Raw genomic sequence first — 24,025 nt, forward strand, 5'->3', positions numbered from 1 at the left:
GTAGGTCTGGGTGGTGTGACGATATATACAGGGTGAAGATGAAAACTGATCAACCAGTAGAGATTTAGCTTTACTGTTTAAACTGCAAATAGAACCTTTTTACATTTCCTGGTTAGGAATGCGGAGCTAAATAGTGTAAATGGCAGACCTCTTCAAATATAATTTTTGTTCCCATTTGCTGTAACCCCAAAAGAAAAAAATCCACTATTATGACTTTCCAAAAGAGGAAAAAATAGCATTTATTAGGAACAACATGAAGCGTTTACTGTAAGTTGTAGTTGTTTGCGGTTGCTGAGCAAATTGGCACATTAATATATTGTTTATTCAGATAGGCGGTGACAACACATCCAATGGAAAGTGACAACAACTTGTGCATTTCTTTAACTGAAGTAAAAGAAATGAGAAAACAGCGGAACACACACACTTATGGAACCGTGAAACTGCAGCAATGTTATAAAATTCTCAAAAGTCATGAATATTAGTAAACATGTTAAAGCTGCTTCACCAGAAACTTAGCCTAGTGAACACAAACACAATATCCCCTGAGTAATGTTTGAGTCATTAAAGTATGACAAACAATATAAGCTTCAACCACCTTACCAGAAAACATATTCATAAGCATTATAGCAAGTAAACAACTTTGCCAAATAGTTAACAGTTAAAAATACACCCAAACTGTTGTCTTTACGCTGCTGAAACTGCTGTAGCATCACCAGCGCCACACATAGTAGCCAGTCCTTCTTTTCAATGCTTGTGGACATGATGTAAACAAGCAAGAACGAATGACGTAAGCCTGTGTTTTTGCGCCAAATCCGACCCAACTGCTAAAAATATAATCAAATCATTATTTTAGGCTTATTTGTGAATCGGGATAAAACTATGACAGTGTTCTGAACGCGGGTTTTTATTATCTCATTATTCACTTAATGGACTTTTGTTCATTTTTAAACAAAAAATCTTAATGCTGCTTTAACATTTGTTTACTACATTAGGTATCATGAACTAACAATAAACAATACTTGTACAACATTTATTTTTATAGCATTAATCTTGGTTAATATTCATTTCAACATATCCATTTTTTTCAACTAAAAGTTGTATATGTTAACATGAGTTATTGCATTATGAACTAATATTGAAAATAGTTTTTTTAAGTTAACATTAACTAATATTATTAAATGCTCTATAAATATATTGTTCATGATACCTACAGCATTTACTAATGTTTACAATTAGAACCTTATCATAAAGAGGACTAATTTCTGCCAATTAATTGGTGCCGATGGTTGCTTTTGTCGGTTATCTGCCGGTGAAGTATTAATAATCAATGCCAATCATAGTCATTAACCATCATTAAAAAATATTCATCCACATTTATCCACATTTTTATCCTTGCATAATCAAGTGTTCCAAACTGAAACGTGCCCCATCAGCACAGACAATCCCAACTTCATATCATGGTGAATAATAAAAAACGTCATCTGATGATGAAATGTATGAACCCCTTTATCTGGTGAAAATAAAGTATAAGCTGTTCAAGCTATTCACCAAATCTTATTTTTGTTCTGGTTATTGAGATTTTGTTTGCACACTAAACTGCATTTGGGATTTCATTCAGTTTGGACATTCTAGCCTCTAAGCCTGGGCCACCCTGTCACAGTAAGGAAAGACGAAAATGTTTTAAACTTTGAATGTATCAATATTGATGACTTAAGGCTGTTTAATTGGTTGTCCGCTTTCTTCCAACACCGTAGGCAAAATCCAATATCGGCCAAACTCTACTGATGCCAAACGAATTAATTTGTTATGAAAAATCAAATATGCTGGTTTGTGGCCATCAAGTTCCAAATAAAAAATAAACAACTGACTTAATATAATCTCTATTTTCTCAGACGCTGCTATTTTATGATATCGACACACTTTTACTCTAACACATCTTTTAAAAAACAATACATTTTAATGCTTGTATTATAGACCAGCCTACATATATACACTTATTCCAACATAATTAGTTTGCGTGGTAGCTCCCCTGATAGGGCGTTGGACTTGAAGACCGCGATTCAAGACCAGCCAATTGCAAAAATGTTGTAATGATCACGTAAATTCCAATACTAATGAAATACCACATGGTTATTTAATAAATAAATACATTTGTTGAATTTCTAGAAAAATTTATTAATAACTGTATCATGACATGTACCGTTACTGTGATATTAAGTTAAGTAACTCAAACATTTTGGTCATACTGCCCACGTATGTGTAACCCGCACACACAAACACAAGACGAGACAGTCACAATGTCGGAGAAAACTGCTTTATTCCAACAAAGGCAGGCAACAGTACAAACAGGGCAAATCCAGTGAAGAGGCGTCAAAGGGGAGCGTGATGTCGGAGCCGGGGAATCAGAACAGAATGGAGGGGCAAATCCGGGAGAGAGTGGTCAACGAGAGCGTAGGGGGTCAAAGCCGGGGTAATCAGAATAAGAATAACAAGACGGGACTAGTGGGGAGCAAAAGACAGGGGAACAAGGGGAGCTGGCAAGCTAAGAGGAGGACAAGAGGAGTTCAAAACTAGACGAGACTAGCGGGGGGGCAAAGACACGGGAAACTAAATACAATAACCAACGGGTGTGAAACGAATGTGCTGTGATATAAATAGGGGAACTAACGAGCGGTGCAGGTGTAACGAATAAAGGGGTGATGAGACGAGTACAGGTGAAACTAATGATCTAGTGATTGGGACGAGTGCGGGTGAAACTAATACTGGTGATAGGAGAGCGGGCATGCGAGCCCGAGGAGGGAGACCTGCTAACGAGCATGAGCGCTCGTAGGAGCAAAACAAGCGTGGAAGCTCGAGGGAGCAAAACGAGCGTGCGAGCTCGGGGGAGCAAAACGAGCGTGCGAGCTCGAGGGAGCAAAACAAGCGTGGAAGCTCGTGGGGGCGGAGCATGGGAGCGGGGTTCGTGACAGTACTCCCCCCTCTATAACGGACGGCTCCTGACGGCCGCGCTTGGCTGCGAGGAGCGCGACCTCTGGGAAGCGGTGCAGGATGATCCCAACAGACAAAACCCCAGAACAGAAACCCCACACAACACAAAAAACAGAAATGAGGGCAGTCCAAGGGGCACAGAAGGCACAAAGGGAAATGAAACAGTCCATAGGGGTCAATGGGCAGTTCAAGGCAAGGTCAGGGGGAACATAGCGCATAGGCGGGTGGTCGGGAGATCTAGGGGGCAGCCATAGGGCAGAGACTGGGTCAGGGGGTCTGGAAGGTGACTGGAGGACAGGGACTGGGTCCGGGGGTCTGGAAGGTGGCCACCGGACAGGAATAGGGTCCGGAGGCCAGGGAAGAGGCCACAGGACAGGAAGGGGGTCAGGAAGTCCGGGCTGAGCCGTGAAAGGTGGTGCCGTCAGAGGCGGCACTGTAGGCGGCTCTGGAGGTGGGGTTCTGGAAGGCTCTGGAGGTGGAGCCGAAGGAGGCTTTAGGGGCGAAGGCCTGGAAGGCTCTGGAGGTGGAGCCGAAGGAGGCTTTAGGAGCGAAGGCCTGGAAGGCTCTGGAGGTGGAGCCAAGGGAGGCTTTAGGGGAGTAGGTCTGGAAGGCTCTGGAGGTGGAGGCCTGGAAGGCTCTGGAGGTGGAGCCGAAGGACGCTTTAGGGGCAAAGGCCTGGAAGGCTCAGGAGGTGGAGCCAATGACGGTGGCGCCGTGGGAGGCTCTAGCGATGTAGGCCTGGAAGGCTCTGGAGGTAGAGCCAAGGGAGGTGGCGCTGTGGGAGGTACCCGAGGCGACGACCTGGCAGGCTCTGTAGTCTCGGGGGGTAGAGCCGTAGGAGGCCCGAGAGGCAGAGCCGTAGGAGGCTCGAGAGGCGGAGTCATAGAAAGCTCTGGAGTCTTTGGGAGCAGAGCCGTGAGAGGCTCTGGAGGGGGAGCCGTAGCAGGCCCAAGAGGCGGAGCCGTAGGAGGGTCTAGTGGCAGAGTCCTGGAAGGCTCGAGAGGCTTGGGGGGCGGAGCCCTGAGAGGCTCGAGAGGAGGAGGAGCCCTGAGAGACTCGAGAGACGAAGCCATGGGAGGCTTGAGGGGTGGAGCCATGAAAGACTCGAGGGGCGGAGCCCTGAGAGGCTCGAGGGGAGGAGGAGCCCTGAGAGGCTCGAGGGGAGGAGGAGCCCTGAAAGACTCGAGAGGGGAAGCTCTGAGAGGCTTGAGAGGGGGAGGAGCCCTGAGAAACTCGAGAGGCGAAGCCATGAGAGGCTTGAGGGGTGGAGCCATGAAAGACTCGAGGGACGGAGCCCTGAGAGGCTTGAGGGGAGGAGGAGCCCTGAAAGACTCGAGAGGGGAAGCCCTGAGAGGCTTGAGAGGGGGAGGAGCCCTGAGAGACTCGAGAGGCAAAGCCGTGAGAGGCTTGAGGGGTGGAGCCATGAAAGACTCGAGGGACGGAGCCCTGAGAGGCTCGAGGGGAGGAGGAGCCCTGAAAGACTCGAGAGGGGAAGCCCTGAGAGGCTTGAGAGGGGGAGGAGCCCTGAGAGACTCGAGAGGCAAAGCCGTGAGAGGCTTGAGGGGTGGAGCCATGAAAGACTCGAGAGGAGAAGCCCTGGGAGGCTTGAGAGGCGGAGCTCTGGGAGGCTCGAGGGGTAGAGCTCTGGGAGGCTCGAGAGACTTGAAAGGCAGAACCCTGGGGGGCTTGGGAGGTAGAGCTCTGGGAGGCTTGGGAGGAGGAGCCTTGAAAGACTCGGGAGGAGAAGCCCTGAGAGGCTTGGAAGTAGGGGGAGCCCTGAAAGACTCGAGAGGAGAAGCCCTGGGAGGCTTGAGAGGCGGAGCTCTGGGAGGCTCGAGGGGTAGAGCTCTGGGAGGCTCGAGAGACTTGAAAGGCAGAACCCTGGGGGGCTTGGGAGGTAGTGCTCTGGGAGGCTCGAGAAACGGAGCCCTAGGAGGCTCGAGAGGAGGAGCCCTGGGAGGCTCGAGAGGAGGAGCCCTGGGAGGCTTGGGAGGAGGAGCCTTGGGAGGCTCGTGAGGCAGAGGCCGCGAGGGCTCTGAGGGGTGAGCAGAGGCTGGCAGAGCCGTGGAAGACTCTGAGGGCAGAGCAGAGGCTGGCAGAGTCGTGGAAGACTCTGAGGGCGGAGCAGAGCTCGGCAGAGTCGTGGAAGACTCTGGGGGCAGAGCAGAGCCCGGCAGAGTCGTGGAAGACTCTGAGGGAACCTCTGCGGTCTTGAGCACAAGACAAGACTGGGGAGAAGGGGCCCTCTTCCTTCTCTGATGTCTTCGGCCAACAGGGGATGTGGCCATGGGGATGGTCGAGGCTACAGGCGCTGGCTCTGGGGCGGTCGAGGCTACAGGCGCTGGCTCGCTGACCGTGGCAGACATGGGCGCTGGCTCGTTGGACGTGGCAGGCATGGGTGCTGGCTCGTTGGCCGTGGCGGGCATGGGCGCTGGCTCTTTGGCCGTGGCGGGCATGGGCGCTGGCTCGTTGGCCGTGGCGGGCATGGGCGTTGACTCGCTGGCCATGCCAGGCTTCGAGGCTGGGGCCGTGACAGGCCTCGGGAATGGGGCCGTGTCGGGCTTCGGGACTGGGGCCGTGACAGGCTTCGGGACTGGGGCCGTGTCAGGCTTCGGGACTGGGGCCGTGTCAGGCTTCGGGACTGGAGCCGTGTCAGGCTTTGGGACTAGGGCCGTGTAAGGCTTCGGGACTGGGGCCGTGACAAGCTTCGGGACTGGGGCCGTGACAGGCTTCGGGACTGGGGCCGTGACAGGCTTCGGGACTGGGGCCGTGACAGGCCTCGGGACTGGGGCTGTGTCAGGCTTCGGGACTAGGGCCGTGGTAGGCTTCGAGACGGGGGCCGTGGTATGGAACGCTGGTTCAGTTTCTGCCTCCCCCACAGTAAACGAGGAACCAGCGTACAGTAGGGCGAGGTCAATAAACTGAGCCAGGTTGAGAGAGCAGCGACCACCAGGCATGAATGATGAGGCTGGCTCATTCAGTCCATATTGAAAAATGTCTTTCAGAGCCACCTCATCAAAATTCACCTGGTTAGCCAGGGCACAAAAATCCACAACATAAGCCTCTAAGGGTTGGCTCCCCTGGCGCAAAACCAAGAGTCGGGCTGCTGGCTCCATAATGTCAAGGGCAGGGTTATGAGTTACATAACCGCTGCCTTGCATGAAAAACATGGAGAGCATCAACAGGCTCAGGGGCAGACACAGGTGAAACAGGGTGAAATAAATCAGACATAGCACATACCTGCTGCCCCTGGGCCACGAGCGCTTGGTCAAGCTTCCAAACAGTAGCTCCTCGCGCTGAATGTGACGTGTACCTCCGCTCTAGTGAGCTGCGCGAATCCTCAGCGCGGGGCATTGTGACTGTCTTCGGTAAGGGTTGGTTATTTTGTAACCCGCACACACAAACACAAGACGAGACAGTCACAATGTCGGAGAAAACTGCTTTATTCCAACAAAGGCAGGCAACAGTACAAACAGGGCAAATCCAGTGAAGAGGCGTCAAAGGGGAGCGTGATGTCGGAGCCGGGGAATCAGAACAGAATGGAGGGGCAAATCCGGGAGAGAGTGGTCAACGAGAACGTAGGGGTTCAAAGCCGGGGTAATCAGAATAAGAATAACAAGACGGTACTAGTGGGGAGCAAAAGACAGGGGAACAAGGGGAGCTGGCAAGCTAAGAGGAGGACAAGAGTAGTTCAAAACTAGACGAGACTAGCGGGGGGCAAAGACATGGGAAACTAAATACAATAACCAACGGGTGTGAAACGAATGTGCTGTGATATAAATAGGGGAACTAACGAGCGGTGCAGGTGTAACGAATAAAGGGGTGATGAGACGAGTACAGGTGAAACTAATGATCTAGTGATTGGGACGAGTGCGGGTGAAACTAATACTGGTGATAGGAGAGCGGGCATGCGAGCCCGAGGAGGGAGACCTGCTAACGAGCATGAGAGCTCGTAGGAGCAAAACGAGCGTGGAAGCTCGAGGGAGCAAAATGAGCGTGCAAGCTCGGGGGAGCAAAACGAGCGTGCGAGCTCGAGGGAGCAAAACGAGCGTGCGAGCTCGATGGAGCAAAACGAGCGTGGAAGCTCGAGGGGGCGGAGCAAGGGAGCGGGGTTCGTGACAGTATGAGACAGACAAGGTGATGCAGAATAAAGAGGAATACAAACAGAGGAAAAGAATAAGGACAACAGGCTAAATGTACAGGGTCTATACTGTTTATATATATATATATATATATATATATATATATATATATATATATATATATATATATATATATATGTGTATATATATAAAAAATATTGCATGATTATAATCTCTGAGTATTAATTTTTCACCTCGCAACACTAAGTATGCCCCCTCTCCTTCGGGCTCCCTCAAGGCATATTCTTTAATTATGTTAATTAATTCATGTTCTGCCCAAAATACAGGCAGCCCTCACTCACAATTACACACCAAAAAGCCAGCATTTCAATCTAAAAGGCTATAGGACAGACAAGCACAAAAACACTTTTCTGTGAAGACATTTCTGTGGTTTATCTATGGATAGAGAAGGGTTATGGAACAGTTTGATTGTATAAAGTTGTGAGACGTGATACAATCCCCCCTAATTCCCTGTGAGTAATGCGCCTACTGAGCACTGCTGTTACATCACCTCTTATTCAGTGCTGTAACTGAAATTCCAGGGATTAATGAGCGTTGTGTTAATACAGCATTATGACTAGGGCCTCATCACACAAAAAAACACTTTCCAGAGATTTTCCCCGAACTACTTTCTAGTCCCAAATTAATATCTCATGCCCAATCCGGTTTTAAATATAACATACTACTTATATTATGTGCTGTATTTATGTGGGATGCACTATGGACATTGAAATTGACATTTCTGTCTAACTGTGATGCTAGATTAAATCGTCATAACATGCAGAGTTGCATTCTCTGCAGACTGGGATTAACAGAGATTACACATGCTCATTTTCACAAAGGCAGAAGCTGATTGCGCAACAAGCTGACGAAGGAAGTTTATATGTAATACCCTCGTAATGCTTATGAAAGATGTAATATTTTTTTTGGTCCTAGGGAGAGTCTTTAGGTGCATATACATTTTTTTTAAAATATACTGTCTACTCCACTTTCCAACAGCTATGAAATTTGTATTCATTGTATTGTGCCAATGTGTAGTTAAGTAGTTTACACAGACTGAGATGACGCATTTCATTATTTAGCAGCATAATCAAGCAAAACATTTTCATACTTAATTTTTTGTAATTATTTAATGTAAATGTATAACTATTAATTATTATATTTTCAAATATAACCATGGAATTATTCAAAAATAAGAACTAATCAGCACTGCTGTGATGGGTTTTCAAATGCAGATGCTTAAAGAATGACACTCTTCTAACTGCCATCATTTTAATTGTATTTTTTCCTCTTTTGGAAAGTGATGGAAACATAATAATGGATTTATTCTATATATTTAATTAAATATGGAGTTTCTTACTCGCCACTATAGAAGTTTATGCCCACAATAGTTTACGTCTGCTTTCCAAACCCAGAAATTTGAAAGGCATCCATTGGTCAAAAGTATTTTTGCTGTACTTTTTTGCAGGTTAGAATTTGATACTGTTCCAAAAGTCAAAAATCTTAATTTCTTTGCATGTATTGCAAAAACAAAACAAACAAACAAAAAAAGCATTCAAAGCCATTGTCTGTTAAGATTTCATGAACTTGATGAATTTGTGTTTCAGTTGGACTTGTTTATTTAATAACACAGTGTAAATTAAGGTTTTTATTTAATAATGCTGTGTAAATTCTGACTATTTCGAGTTACTGATGGACCATCTATGATATTCACTTTAGCTACTGTACCTATGGTTACAGGTGATATTCATGGGTATCACAAGAACAGAAAAGGGGCCTGACTTTGATTCTTTGTTCATACAAACAGCATTCCAGTCACTGCTGTTAATGGTTGCATGATCAGGATAATCAGAGTGTCACACCTGTAAATACAGTATATAAGGAGATGCATCCCAAAAACTGACTGGGTTATTCAGAACGAATGCTTAAAAAAAAACTAGACAATTAAAATGGAACACAGGTATCTCGAGACTCATTTTAAAAATGTATTTAACTTGACACTGAAAACACATTGAGATGCAATGGTCGAAGACGTCTGTGCATGTTTACATAGAAGAAACTATTGAAATACAGTGTAGAATGATGCAAAAATATTCCTTAGATGGGCTGGAAAACATGTCTTTTCTACCTCCCTCTGTTAAATCCATTCCTGCCCTCCTTCATCCCTCCATCCTTCCCCCAAAACCAGGTCTTGGGATCTGGAGATGGAAGAGTTCTGACCCATTTGGAAGGACGCATGTCTCCCGTGCAGCACAGCGAAGCGCTAGGCAGGCTGCTGGCCTGTCTTGGCAATGAATGTTAGCAAGAGAAGGACAGATAATTACAAACTCCAGGGAGGCCGTAGGACCAACCTGTTCCTCCAGTCTGATCCAGCAGGTCCTTGTGGCCAACACCACCTCTTTCAAGACCCCCTCAGACACACTACACAATGATATGGTCATCACACAAAGGAGACGGTGCCCCATAGTTTTTTTTAACAAATATCCCTTAATGAAGTTTATTCATTATACTGGTGCTTTTTGTGTGTAGCCAGGATGTTGCTGACACACCTAGAACTTAATTTCACTCATATTTGAAGGGTCTGATGGATACTTGAGAAATTATTTACTTAAAATACACTAGTTCTGTTACAAAAACTTGTGAGCTGTCATGATGTCTACTGCCTACATTGGCAGCTGGCTTTTCAGGGTACTCCTAACTGAAATTAAACCTCATGTGACCAATTTGAAACATAGTAAATAGGCAGCAACTCATTTAGTGCATTATACAAATAGCACTACTTGCGAAACGAACGGGAGACTAGGCTCACACTTGATTTTAATAGAGTTTGGCATTAGCAAATTGCTAAGCTAACAACACAATGCTCTGAACAAGCATAAAAATGCATAGCACACACAAATTTTGGGCCAAATTGTCAATTTTTAATTAGATTGAACTATTTTGATAGTATTTGAAAGCTGCAAATTTGTTTAATGAGCTTGTTTACTGAGATTTTGGCCGAAAAGAGGGTATCTTAATTATTCTGGCTGCTATTTATAACATTCTATGAACATCTACCACACCTATGATGTCTTAAAATTCTGCCTACGGTATGAAGGTGGCTAACTAAGTTTTGTAACAGAACCACTGTCTCTGATTCATTACCAGGCTGGGCAAGCCCTTTATTTAACCCTTATATGTTAATTCAATAAATGAAGCAAACACAATAAAATATAAAATGATGCAAATGTTGACCAAGTTATTGTTTGCACAATGTGAGCAATAAAATTCACTGAAACTCTCTAGAAAATAAGTAATTAAAGCTTAATGTTTTATGCTTGATTGGACATTGTTTTTCATTGCCCAGTAGATTTGCAATTACTCTGCTTCTGAACGTACCGTTGAGGATCTCTTTGAGGGTTTTGAACCAGATCTCACAGTGGTCCACGCTCAGGTTGTTGAGGTGGATGGCATGGTCCTTGAGTTTGAGTCCTTTCCTCTTGCACTGGAAAAGTGTGATGCCCAGCAGAGTGCCGCCCTTCTGCTGCCCCGCAGAGCGTCGCCGTTTTACCTTCACAGCAAACACGTCCTTGAGCTCCACGTATTCTTCTTGCTTCATCACATCATGATCAGCTAAAGCAAACACACAGAAAACATTTAGAAGTATCATATAAAACATCTCTTAATACATCATAAAAAAGATTATTTCCAACTTTGTTCATTTGCAAAGTTAGTAAAGGGTTTATATTAGCCAATCCCCCTCTCTGACCTTTAGAATTCAACTGGACATTTTATTTATTTATTTATTTTTTGCTGCTGTGCCTTTAAGTCTTCTATGTAAATACCATTTTTGCATGTTAAATAATATTGTGGCAGGGCGGGGCCGGGGCGCGATCTCTCTCTCCCGCACGATACTCCGCAGTCGGCCTTTAAACCTCAGAGGCTTGATTAGCCTAATATGGGACTGGGTGCATAGGATCACGACCCGGCCCCGCCTTCCGCCCTGCCACAAATATACAGCGCTTTGCTGCATTTAAACGCGAGCTGCTGGTTTGCTGTTGGGTCCAATTTAGTTTTTAACCACCCGATTTTTCAATAACAGCCTCTTTGAAAGGCCTGTATATCTTTGTGACCAGTTCACAAAACAATCCACTGAATTTAAACTTCAAATAGGCTTTGTTGATATGTAAATGTGGGTGGTCGTGTGTTCTAAATCTTTTAGATGTCAAACAGTTGCAGAAAAACAGAAACAATGTTTTTGAAGCTTAGTTGTGAAAAACGGGATTGGTGAGGCAATGTAAAATTTAGGAAACTGTTATGGTTGCATAATCTAAGCCATAAAATTCACTGACGCTACATCTCTATGTGTCCCCCTACATTTTTCTAGTGGTTATTGCCATGTTGATTACAGAAACAAAAAAGTTTTAATTGGTTTTAATTCCGAATTTGAACAGCATTGTACTTAATACTCTGGCAGTACTTTCGGCTTCAAGCGTCCCATTCTCTCCTGCCCCCTTCTGTAAATGATTACCCACAGGCAAACTCCAAAACAGCCCTGGAAATCTGTCTATGAGCTTCAAGGTGGACTTAGTTCTGTAGCTGCCTCTCTGAATGGAACTCTCTCTTTTCGTGTAAAAGCCTTTCTTCATTAGGAGCACCCCAAGCCGCACCTCCGAATTTCAGAACATTAACTACCCTCTCACATTACTGCGCAGGACACCCGTAGCCATCTGTTCCAGCTCGGGCTCCTGCTCAAACCTCTCTATACCTCTACCACTCTATTTATTTAACTCTGGTGCTTCGTTTCATTGTGGTCACTCCACAAAACCCCTCAAGTCAATTGAATTAGTTGGAATAGGAGATAATCTCTCCCAGCAGAGCTTTCCGTGAGCCGCGACAAATGACAAAGTGGCCCATGTTAACGGTTGTGTACAGGAAGCTGTGTCTGAGGGGATGGGGGTTGGACCAAAAAGGGGGGCTACGTTACAGTAAGCCAGCGCCCTGTCCAAATCAATCTTGTCACATCTGCCTGATGCCAACCGTAAACAGGATTAGAGAAGGACTTATCTGCTTGATGCTAATTGTGTTGCAGTTTTGCACATGTCCACTCTTTCAGCTACCTCCTTTTAATAGAGAGAATCCAAACACTGCTGTAAACTGCCCTTTTCAGGCCCTGTCTGTCAGCATGTTCACGGCGCTGGTCAGGTTGGTCTAGGGTCTGATGTTTTAAAGTTTTGGCAATAAGACCTAATTAGTCCCCCCAATTAGGTTGCTGTAAAATCGAGTTTAATTGACTAGCACACTATGTAGAAGCAATGAGATGTAGATTGAGATAATACACTTTGCAAAGTGCAAGCCTGACTATCATTTCCTGCTTATCTGCTCATAAAACAGGCCACACAATTGGAACATTTTTATTTTTGCTAATACTGTGCTCTTGTTATTTTTGGGGTCCCATGTTTTCTTGCTTACACAAACCTTTTTTGTATCTCTATTGTATTTTAGCCACTTTACAGCACACAGTTGGTAATCTATTTTTTAGGAACTAATGATGCAGTTTTAACAACTACATTAACCCTCATGCACTGTTTGGTCATTTTTTTACCAAAATCTATTTTGTTTCTTCAATAAAACTGGCTTCCTTTATCTGACCAGTATGAGACTTGGTGACTTTTAGTGCATTTGGTATGTGAACACACACAAAGAAATTGAAGTTTCAATCAGTCTAAGTGGTAGAAAAAAAAAGTTACACTTTCCTGGTCAAAAGTGACCGCCATAGGAAATGAATGAAAAACATAAAAAATTATCTATTTTTTTTATTATTTATTATATAAAATCTAACAAAACAGCCACAATGTAGAAAAAGCACACACAGACATGAAGGGGTGAGACTACTAAACATTAAGAGTGCAAAACACACACACAAAACTGAACTGTCAGACTGTAAAACAGATTTCTTTTTTTTTTTTTTTAATGCAGAACACACACACATTCATCTTGTTAGAACCAGGAGTAAATTAGGTTATTACTTGTTTTTCTACTCATTTGAGGTATGCAAACACTGAAAAAAAATAACCTCAAACAAATCAATCAAAATGCTTAAAGTTGCTCTCTGCATCCATCTAGTGTTTATACTTGTAATTTCATCAGTTTCATTTAAATGGACAAGAAAGAAAGAAAGAAAGAGAACAAACTATTGAAGTTATTTGCTCGAATGATTGCTCCAGATTGTTTGTGTGACAAGATGTTTTAATAAGATAGCTGGCCTATAATGTATTAATTGGACTACTGGGTCATGTAAACACTTTATTCAGAATATCCAGTGAAACAGAATATTTAAGGTGCGCTCAGTCATTTTTTGAATACTGTGGGTCTGTTCCAAATCCTAGAGAGCGTCCTCCAGAGGCAGCATTTTAAAAATCATAAGTGCTGTTACGATCCCTTGTTGTCTGCCCTGTGTTTTCTGTTTCACATGTCACTTATCACGTTCCATGTCACGTTTTCCTTGTTGTCCGCCCCGTGTTTCACTGTCTGTGTAGAAACTACATTTCCCATGCTTCCCGGCCCTCATCACCGCTGTCACAGCGTTATTGTCCGCACCTGTTCGTGATTTTGTTATTACCATGTCTGTCTATTTAAACCCTGTTGTTTTCCCTTTCCTTTGTCGTTCGTTTTTGTTTCATGTTCGCTGTTCTTGTTCTTGACGTCTTCGTATTCGTTCGAGGTTTCCTTGCCCTTTTGGATGTTTTCCCAACCTGTGTCGCCCTTCTATGTTCTTCCGTGTTTTGTTTCTTTTCCCATCGTGGACCTTTTCATTTGTTCCTGTGTTTATTATTATTATTATTATTTGTTTGTAAATAAAGCTGCATTTGGATCCGCACCTCCCGTCTGCCTTCTCCTGACTTCCCACACACATAACAAGCGCGATCCCGACGCATAGGCTGTTCCAAAAGGTAGTTCTGTTTCATTCCTCCTGACCGCCAGAGGTAGTGTTAAACAATATTGGATTATCGCCACGCCAGCCAGATAGGTCAAGAGAATATACCAACAAAGTCATGTAATGACGTGGGCTGAGCTCGGAGGGTTATACATTGTGATAGCTCAGCATTCCACCTCTTTCGCTTTCTCACCTGTTAGAGATTTTAGAGGTTTTTCCGGAGGCTATTTGTGCTGTCAAGTGCGGCTTACAAGAGCAGCAAACTCATTATCTGCGCATAGCTGTGACAGCGTGCTTCCAACATTTGATTTGGATTTAATTTCTGATTAGTTTATTTGGTGAGTTTTTTTACATCTTTCTGCTCGTCAGTAACACTTGGTGCCTCTCGGTTCTATCCGGTGGCTAGTTTCCCGCTAACTTTATAATCTCACCGTAAGGGTTTTTTTGTTCTGTTTTTTGCCAAACTTTGAAACTCAGGGACATACGGTGCAATCTGATGGCTAGTTACAATTGAATATTGGATAGTGTGTTGTTATCATCACGACATTCCCAGTCCATTATCGCTACCTGTAGCCTTACAGTTCTATCTGAAGGTGTTAATTGCGATCTAACATGGCTCATAATGCTATTGCTACCAGCTTCCCGCAGATCTTTAAACTGTGTCCAAATGTGCTTCGCCCCGATGAAGGACACAATGTTTGCCTGCCTTGTTTGGGATTTCATCATTTGAGATATGCTCTCACTGACCCACGTTTCCAATGTCAGAGAGACAGCTCTTTCTCACTGAATTGGATCGTAATTCGACAATTAATCTCGTGCAGCCGGAGTTAGCCCCGCCGCAGACCCAGAAACACTGTGCTTCGGCGGCAGCAGGCATGGCTAATGCTAAAAGAAGCATTAAAAGTATCAAGGACCCTTCACTCGCTAAGATGGTGGCTGTACTCCCTTTAGAGATGGCAGATCTAAAGTGTCTTCTCCAGTCACTTCAACCTGTGATACCTGCAACAGTGACACGGGAAGAAGAGGATGTTCCAAATCCAGGAATTGAGGAGGAATTTCTTGTCTCCCGTTATCTTTCACATCATTCAGACATGGATGTTCTCTCTACAAATGCTTCCAACTCTCATTTTCATGAGCACGTGGAATTGAAAGATCCCCCCAGGATGTTTTTTTTAGGGAAGATTGGTTTGAGGGTCGACCTCAAGGACATATACTTTCACATTTCTGTTGCTGTTCATCACAGAAAGTTTTTGCGTTTCAGTTTTCAAAATCAGACCTACTAGTTCAAGGTCCTACCATTCAGGCTGTCCCTCACTCCTTGTGTCTTCACAAGATGCATGAGTGCAGCACTGTCTCCCCTATGGTCAAGAGGAATCTGAATTTTGCCTTATTTGAATGACTGGCTGCTTTGTGCCCCCAGACAATCAGTCAGACAACACTTTGACTTGATGGTTCTTCTCTGGGCTCTCATGGTCTTTTATGCATTTTTTTAAAGGTGCAAGATGTTTGAGGCCAGCTCGGAATCCCAATTTACCACTTGTACTTGCTTTCTTGTGCTCCTCCTCATTTGAGCCCTTACAGAAAGTTGACCTTAAGTGGGTGTATTTGAAGACTGATTTTTTTACTGGCTATTGCTTCTTCTAAAAAAGTCAGTGAGCTCCATGCACTGTTAGTGAACTGTGATTGTGTTGGTTGCCAGAAGATTCTGGGGTGATTCTTCAGCCCAATCCATCTTTTCTTCCAAAGGTTCTCCTTCCTCAGTTCATAATTCAGTCCATTGACCTGGCTGCATTTCAGTCTTCTTCAGAACCAGAGGATTCAAAGGCTTTTATCTTCTGTCCAGTACTTCCCTTAAAGGTTTGGTTCACCCAAAAAGGAAAATTATCACATAATTTAACCCTCAAGCCATCCTTGGTGTATATGACTTTCTTCTTTCAGCCAAACACAATCTGAGTTATATTAAAATATCCTGGCTCTTCCCAGATTTATAATCGGAACGAATGGTACCTTAGATTTTGAAGCCCAAAAAACCACATGAAAGCACTGTGGCATAAGCAAATATATTGTAAGCTGAGTGACTGCACAACACACCTTAAAGATGGATGGAATATGTAGATTTCTTGTTCTAAATGCTGTCACACCTCTTTTGTATGATCTGAAAGAGATTTAAGAGCAATCCATACAAACACTCAAAGCTGGGGTTTAAAGAAGGTTTTTGCTGGTGGTGCCTATGCTGCAGGGCATGCAAGTTCACAAATAAGATGGACCATATGTTCAGGGTCATTGGTCTAAAGGGGCTGCAAGGGGCCAAATCAATATGACACGTCTGGTAACACACGAGGTCATATAACATGGAGCCCTGCTGAAGCCTGTCTATAGATCCGCAGTCTCTGGAGATCTCATCTCTCTCATTGACAATTACATGCGTCTCTGTATGCAGACACCACTCACAGCCATCAGTGACACACGTGCACATGCTCTGGTCACATACCCGTGCTGTCAATTCATGTTTTCTGTATAACTATGAACTCAGGCTGAATGAAATTAAATTCAGTAAATGGACCCTGTTTACTTTATTAATGCACTTTCTTTTTCTTATTTTGCACAATTCCTCACTGCATGTTATTTAAAATAAAAATGTTTTTTGACATTTATAAAACTAGCTACATACTGGCTAGTCAAAGAGCTCACCACCAAATCTCTATGATCTTCAAGCCCCTAAATAAGGCTCGGTTTAATGTAAGCCTATGTGATTTTTTTTTTCACCTGATTTATTGTGTACCAGGCAAAAACCATCTGATTGCTTGGAAATGAAATGGTGCACCTTTACTCAACAAGCCTTGTGATTTGAGGTATCATTCATTACAGAAGTTAAATGGGTTGCGAGTAGCGTTTCACATAGAGAATGTTTAGTTCTCATATGTACTATGAAATCAATGTAATAAGTGTTTTAAAACAAACAGTAGGGCTTTAACATGACAGCATGAAAGACACACACACTTTTTTGTGGATAGTTAACCCCAAAATGAAAATTCTGTCATTAAGTACTCAATCCCAGTCACTATTTACGTTCATTGGATTGAAAAAGTATGCAATAAAAGTGAATGGTGACTGAAGCTAACATTCTGCCTAACATCTCCTTTTGTGTTTCAAGAAAGACAGAAGGTCAAATGGTATAAATAGTTTGAGTGTATACAGTATATTCTGTAAATGTATATATATAGACACACACTGTATACAGTACATACATACAGTAAATACTGTATATATAAGTGTAGCCAATTGGAGAAATTTATTTTAATTTGACTCGTCATAAATTGGACGTGGCCCCTTTAAGTTTTGTGACACTTGCTTTTCAGCACTCTGTCCTGTTTGAGATGTGAGAACATACATTGTGCAAGAGAGCTCCCAGTTTTGTTCATCATTTGAAAATCCTTTGGGTAAATATAACATTTCACTCAAAATGCTAATAAATTACATTAAATATGTATTCACAAGAGTCATATTGGCAAACTGAATGTTTTTGATAGTTATTTTTGAAGGATGTATTGCATCAATTGCATTGCATGTGTGGAATTTGACCATGTTTTGTATGCATGCATACAAAATTATATCCTATTTAATGATTTATAGCCCAGAGTGTTTTCAAATGAAGTGAGCATGTGTAATGATAATTATACTGTTTTAATCTGTTATACGTGTCCTTAAAGTCTGGTTAAAATAAGCAAAAATACTTTGAGTGATTTAAGTAAATGCATAAAATGCTGTGAATGATCAAAGCATGTATTAAATATGATATTTATTTGTCAAACTGTAACTTAGAGACTGTCTGTTTGATACCTGATGTGGAACATGCCTGGGAATATTTTCACAATGCCTTTTCAGCTATTTGTAATAAGCATGCTCCTTTAAAGAAATATAGGATTAGCGGGAGGAATAACCCATGGTTTACTGAAGAGTTAAGTTTTATGATCAGAGAAAGAAATGTTGCATGGGGCAAAGCTCAAGCCACAAATTCTACTGCTGACTGGACTGCCTTCAGAATTTTAAGAAATAAATGCACAAGCATGACCAGAAAAGCAAAATCAGATTACTATCTAAAAAATGTGTCTGAAAATCTTAACAACCCCTCTAAATTCTGGAAGCAAATTAAATCTTTGTCTGGTTCAAATTCTTCTTCAGGTCTCCCGAAACACATTTTTGTAAATTCAGTTGAAATTAAAAACAAAATTGATATAATTGGACAGTTTAACAATCACTTTGTATCAGCTGGCTGTATTTTCAATGAATCTAAATCAAGTCATCATTGCTCTGACTCTAGCACTGAAGCACCATTGGAAACTTTTGTTTTTAGACCCATTTTAAAAGAAGATGTCTGTATTGCTCTTAAAGCTATTGACCAAAAAAAATCAGCAGGACCAGACAATCTAGAACCTTTCTTGCTGAAGGTTGCAGCTGAAATTATAGCTAAGCCTATAGCATACCTTTTTAATTGTAGTTTGCAGACAAGTTCAATTCCCAAATTATGGAAAGCAGCCTATGTGCTTCCTTTGCTAAAGGGTGGCGATCCCTCAGATCTTCACAATTATAGGCCAATTTCCAAACTCTCCATTCTTGCAAAAATTTTGGAATCTCAAGTAAACTGTCAATTAAAAGAATACTTGGCAGAGCACAACATTTTAACTGATGTACAGTCAGGCTTTAGAGCTGGACACAGCACTGTTACAGCAACTTTGTTGCTATTAAATGACATTATAAATGCCTTGGATAAAAAACAACACTGCGCTGCCTTATTTGTGGATCTGTCCAAAGCTTTTGACTCTGTTGACCATGAGCTATTGCTAAATAGACTAAGTAACATTGGATTGGGAAACACAGCTATCAATTGGTTCAAAAACTATCTTACAGAACGAACACAATGTGTTTCTATAGATGGTCTTAAATCAGACTTTTTAGAGATTTCTAAGGGTGTTCCTCAAGGCTCGATTTTAGCTCCTATTTTATTTTCTATATTCATAAATAATATTGGAAAGGATGTGCAAACTGCTAAACTACACCTTTATGCAGATGATACTGTGATATATTCAGTTGCCCCTTCACTGAACCAAGCTATAAATTAAATTCAGTTAGCCTTCCAACAGCTACAAACTTCATTACATGGCCTCAAGTTAGTGCTAAATACTAAGAAAACCAAATCTATGACGTTTTCAAGGGCTCGTTCCCAATCCCAAGATAATATAAATATTAATACACTAACTGGGGACTTAATCGAAAATGTCTCATCATATAAGTATTTAGGTTTTTTGCTGGACAACAAACTTTCTTTTAAAGTTCATGTTGAAAAGCTTGTAAAAAAGCTGAAACTAAGGCTGGGGTTTTACTTTAGGAATAAGGCTTGTTTTAATCTGTTAGCTAGAAAAAAACTCGTGCAGGCTACTTTTTTGAGTGTTTTGGACTATGGTGATGTTGTCTACATGCATACTGCCTCTAATACTCTCCACGCTTTAGATTCTGTGTATCATAGTGCTCTACGTTTTTTAACTAACTCTGGTTTCCGTACTCATCATTGTACGCTGTATGAACTGGTAGGCTGGTCGTCATTAAGTCTACGTAGACAACTTCATTTGCATATTTTCCTATACAAGGCCATGTTGGGTAAATTGCTGGCATATCTATGTAATCTCCTGATGAAAAATTCCAGCAGTTTTCATCTCCGATCCACGAGGTGGCTTTCTTACCAGGTTCCAAGGGTTTTTACTGAGCTGGGGAAAAAAGCCTTCTCTTACTTTGCGCCATGGTCTTGGAATAACTTGCAAAATTTGCTACATCTAACTGATCTAGTCCCATTAAATGATTTTAAGACCATGTTAAAATGCCATATAACTCAAAAATGTAACTGCCATATGTGACCTGTTCTTTTCTATGTGTGATGCTTGTTTGTTTGTTGACCATGTTGTATTTTGTACTTAAATTGTAACTGGTGTGCCGTCTTGGCCAGGTCTCCCTCGAAAAAGAGACTTTAGTCTCAAGGGACTTCCTGGTTAAACAAAGGTTAAATAAAAATAAATAAATACATTTAATCATGGGTAAGCCAATGCCCTGTTTTTCCTTTGATTTGGATAACCTCTACCATATTTATTTTCTTTATAGAGAGAGAGAGAGAGAGAGAGAGAGAGAGAGAATAAAACAAAGAAGGAAGCGATGTGCTTGTGGCTCCCAGCGTGGCAAGTGACATATTCTGCCGCACATGAGGCTGATTTCACATGACAAGATGGGAACAGCCCTTCATTTGAGGCACAGTGAGACACTGGGAGATTAAATAAAACGGTGCCCTCTTCTAGAAAACTTTATTGCTTCCAGATGGATACAAGCTTCCTCTCAGCACTGCTCCAACAAAGGCGCGACGCAGGGAGGCCGACGTCATGTCATCGTGCAACTAATGTATGGACAAAAAGAATCAATTCTACATAGAGAAATCTGTGCAGCTACACTTCTGAAATTGCAATATGCAGGATGTCTGATGAAAATGCATAGAGTTTAAAATTATTAGTGGTCTTGTTAAGGCAAACAGCACTATTAATACTTCTCGTAAAAAGTAAAAACCTTAAAGATCTATTTATAACCAATAACGATCGATTCTAGCGGTTAAGAGCGATTTTACTTTTTTTTTTTTTACTTGCGTTTCCCAAAAATGCACGCGCTTTAAGTGCTACTTAAGAGAGTCGCTGTCCATGTAACAGTGCTGAAATGTGACCATAAAGTGTTGCTCGTCATTGTAATTACAATCATTCATTGAATATTATTCCGTGTTATAGCGGAGCGCAAAATTGGAGACTTTTGGAAGATGCGCTTTATAGACATTCACCAATAAAGCGGAGGTCTGCTCTTTACTCATAAAAGTGTTAACGGGGATAGTAATGCTGCATGTGCGGTGCTACAAAACTTGTAGTGCTGGCGAGAGAGCCTTTGGGTGTCAGAGAGCAAGAGAAGACGAGGATACATGCGTCTGCCAAATGAATACATTTAATGTAGATGACCAAAAATATACGGAGGATTTTCATGCACGGCAGCAATTTAATTACTTTTTCTTCTCTTTCTAATATTAATTTATACAGTTGTCTTCATCAATTATGCCACCACTTTGTTGTTACCAACTAGTCCACACAAATAACTTTATTAATGAGGAGGCCGCAGCCACGCCATATATATATTTATGGAGTGGGGCGCCAATTGGGATCTTGCCTAGGGCGCCAAAAATGTCAGAAACGGCCCTGACCAGAGTTCTTTCCCTAGGAGTATTTTCAAGTACTACTTAATTTTTGATGCTTTTGGGAAAGGGGCAAAACTAAGATGAATAATAAGTGTAATTCTACGATCTACGTGAGCTTACAGTACTTTTTGGAAATGAGGCACTGACCTGTAAAAATGACCTTTTTTGTAACCTAATGTATAGTTGAGGTTGTCATAATTATTAAATAATATTTTTAAACCTGAAACATATATTTAGGTAACCTAACAAAATAATTTTTGCAGTGTACTAAGGATTTGAAGTACACTGTGCTACAGACACTTCAAAGTGAGCAGCTTGTTGAGGTGTTTACTTTTCTAAGTGATCATACTTATGTATATACATCCCATAGACATACACTGAAGGAGGTATACAAGCCATATCTAGGGACCAGAATTTTGGGGATAGGCTCTTTTGACTCTGGCCTGTTAGCAACCACCTAGAACAACCTAGTAACTGTATAGCAACATGTTAAAGCCCACTCAGAACACATTAGCAACCACATGGCAACACCCGTAAACCATCCACAACACCTTTGCGTCTTGGCGACGGGTTTTGTGCTGTCAAGCACTACTCATTTATGTAAAAAATTTAAAATCTAGCTGTTAAATATATACTTCTCCATATAGAAAAATTCACTAGACGTCATAAAATCTGGACCGTTCACCTGCACCCTGTGTTCTGTCTGGCAGAGTGTCTCTTTGTCTCATCTTCTCCCTACTCATTGTTGTTGATGCATGCAGTGCTCTCACAGATGAAACTAATACCCTGGTTTGAAAGGGGTCCAACAGCGGAAAGCCCGTGCCAGGCCAGCAAGCCACTCTTTGCCCCCATGTTGTGTGGGGCCATGTGGATCCCAGCATGGCGTCCGAGAGCATATTTTCCACCTGTGCCTGTGAAAGCCTGTGCCCAGACCCACACACCAAAACCCAATATTTACATTTTTATATTGCCGTTTTCATGCCCCCAGGATGCAAACAAAGGAGAGAGCGTCTGTTTGTTCACTGTGTGCAATTAGACTGCGACACTGTATATCCCCCTTGCAATAGAGCAGGGTCACACATTTGAACTTTGACTGTGTTCGGTACACAAGCCAGCTGATTGGCGTTCAAGCAACAATCTGCTTGACAAATAGCATTTAAAGAATCTATAAAAGTCAAGCATAGAGACGTTAGCCATAAGAATATGTGTATATTACTGCATATTGTTTGTTTTTGGTTATGTTCAAGTCTGGCACTTAGTAGATCAATGATTCTCTGGTGGTTTGCAGGTCTGTTTTGATATAGACATACAGACAGCGAAAAGGTTTCAAAAACAATGCTAAATGCAAAAATTAAATATGCTACTAACCTTATAATCGCACAGAGATATGCCAGCAAAATAAATAGACTTATCAGCTTTTAAAGGAGAGGTAAAAAATAATTCCCATATATTTTGTTGTTGACATCTAAGATTGTCAAATCAGACTCTATGGTAGTTCAGCACAAATTCATCTGCCACTTGGTAATATATGGCTAACGTTAATACAATATTCAGCCTAGTGTTTTTTTCACTTGTTAGGCTGGCAAATCACACTTCTGCTGTTGTTAATGCATTTACAAAATTGTAAATTTTCCTATTCAGCCAATGTTGAGAGTTTCATGGTAATTTGAAAACATTTCAATGTTTAATTTTAAGGCAATTTTTGTTTACTTTTGTACTCTATTTTGTTTACTTGTGTATCTATCTATCTATCTATCTATCTATCTATCTATCTATCTATCTATCTATCTATCTATCTATCTATCTATCTGTCTGTCTGTCTGTCTGTCTGTCTGTCTGTCTGTCTGTCTGTCTGTCTATCTATCTATCTGTCTGTCTGTCTGTCTGTCTGTCTCTCTCTGTCTGTCTGTCTGTCTGTCTGTCTGTCTGTCTCTCTCTATCTGTCTGTCTGTCTAGAAATCTAAATATCTATTGGAGGTTATTTTCTTGTTCAGTGTTTCCCAAACTGGGGTTTGCGTACCCCTGGGGGTACGTGGGGGTGACGTTAGGGTATGCAAACAAAATTCTGAGATTTAGATCACTCTGGTGGCTTCAGACTGTGTGTGTGTGTTTTGTGTGTTGCTTTCACCTCTATCTCTTTAGATGTACACAAACAAAGCCCTTGGGTCACAGAGTGCAAATCTGTGCTTTCATTTATTTTTTAACAGAATACACAAGACAACAACTTAAAGGCATTTTGCACATTATAGGCCTAAACATCAAGTTTTATTCCACCCATTTATTCTACCCATAGTCTAAAAACTAGCTTTTATTTTTATCCCAATCTAAGATAACTTTCAAACCAAGTTCATGTAATTCTCACTGGCAAAAAAAAATATTTTTTGCAACCCTAACTGTCATAACACCAAAATGGTCCTGTCAAAAAGACCAGATAAATATAATGCAATGAAATAACCCTATCTTTTCCAGGTATAAAATGTAGTGCGTCGTTCGTGAGTGCGCAATATACGTGATATCATCTTTTTTAGCCAGCACACTGCTAGGTATGATAGCTAGTTAATGGATACTTCAATGCAGTGGCATAGCCAGTGGTGGGCTGGAGTGGGAAGATTATAAATTCTTATTGTTGAAAGTGTGAAAAAACTGTCTGAATGTGCCACTTCTCTGTTGTTAAGGAAAATTTTGTAAAAAAAAAATACAATTAAGCAA

General features: G+C 42.0%; 1 protein-coding gene across 1 annotated transcript in view; it reads right to left on the reverse strand.

Annotated features, from left to right (window-relative positions):
* LOC127658983 (ceramide kinase-like protein) overlaps positions 1–24,025 on the reverse strand; it is an 82,132-nt gene that overhangs the window by 50,920 nt on the left and 7,187 nt on the right. The window contains exon 2 of the mRNA XM_052148577.1: positions 10,509–10,742. Coding sequence (XP_052004537.1) covers positions 10,509–10,742 — 234 coding nt within the window. The remainder of the gene's footprint in view (positions 1–10,508; positions 10,743–24,025) is intronic.

The sequence above is a fragment of the Xyrauchen texanus genome, chromosome 18 (genome assembly GCF_025860055.1).
Source record: "Xyrauchen texanus isolate HMW12.3.18 chromosome 18, RBS_HiC_50CHRs, whole genome shotgun sequence".
In the NCBI taxonomy this organism is placed as follows: Eukaryota; Metazoa; Chordata; class Actinopteri; order Cypriniformes; family Catostomidae; genus Xyrauchen; species Xyrauchen texanus.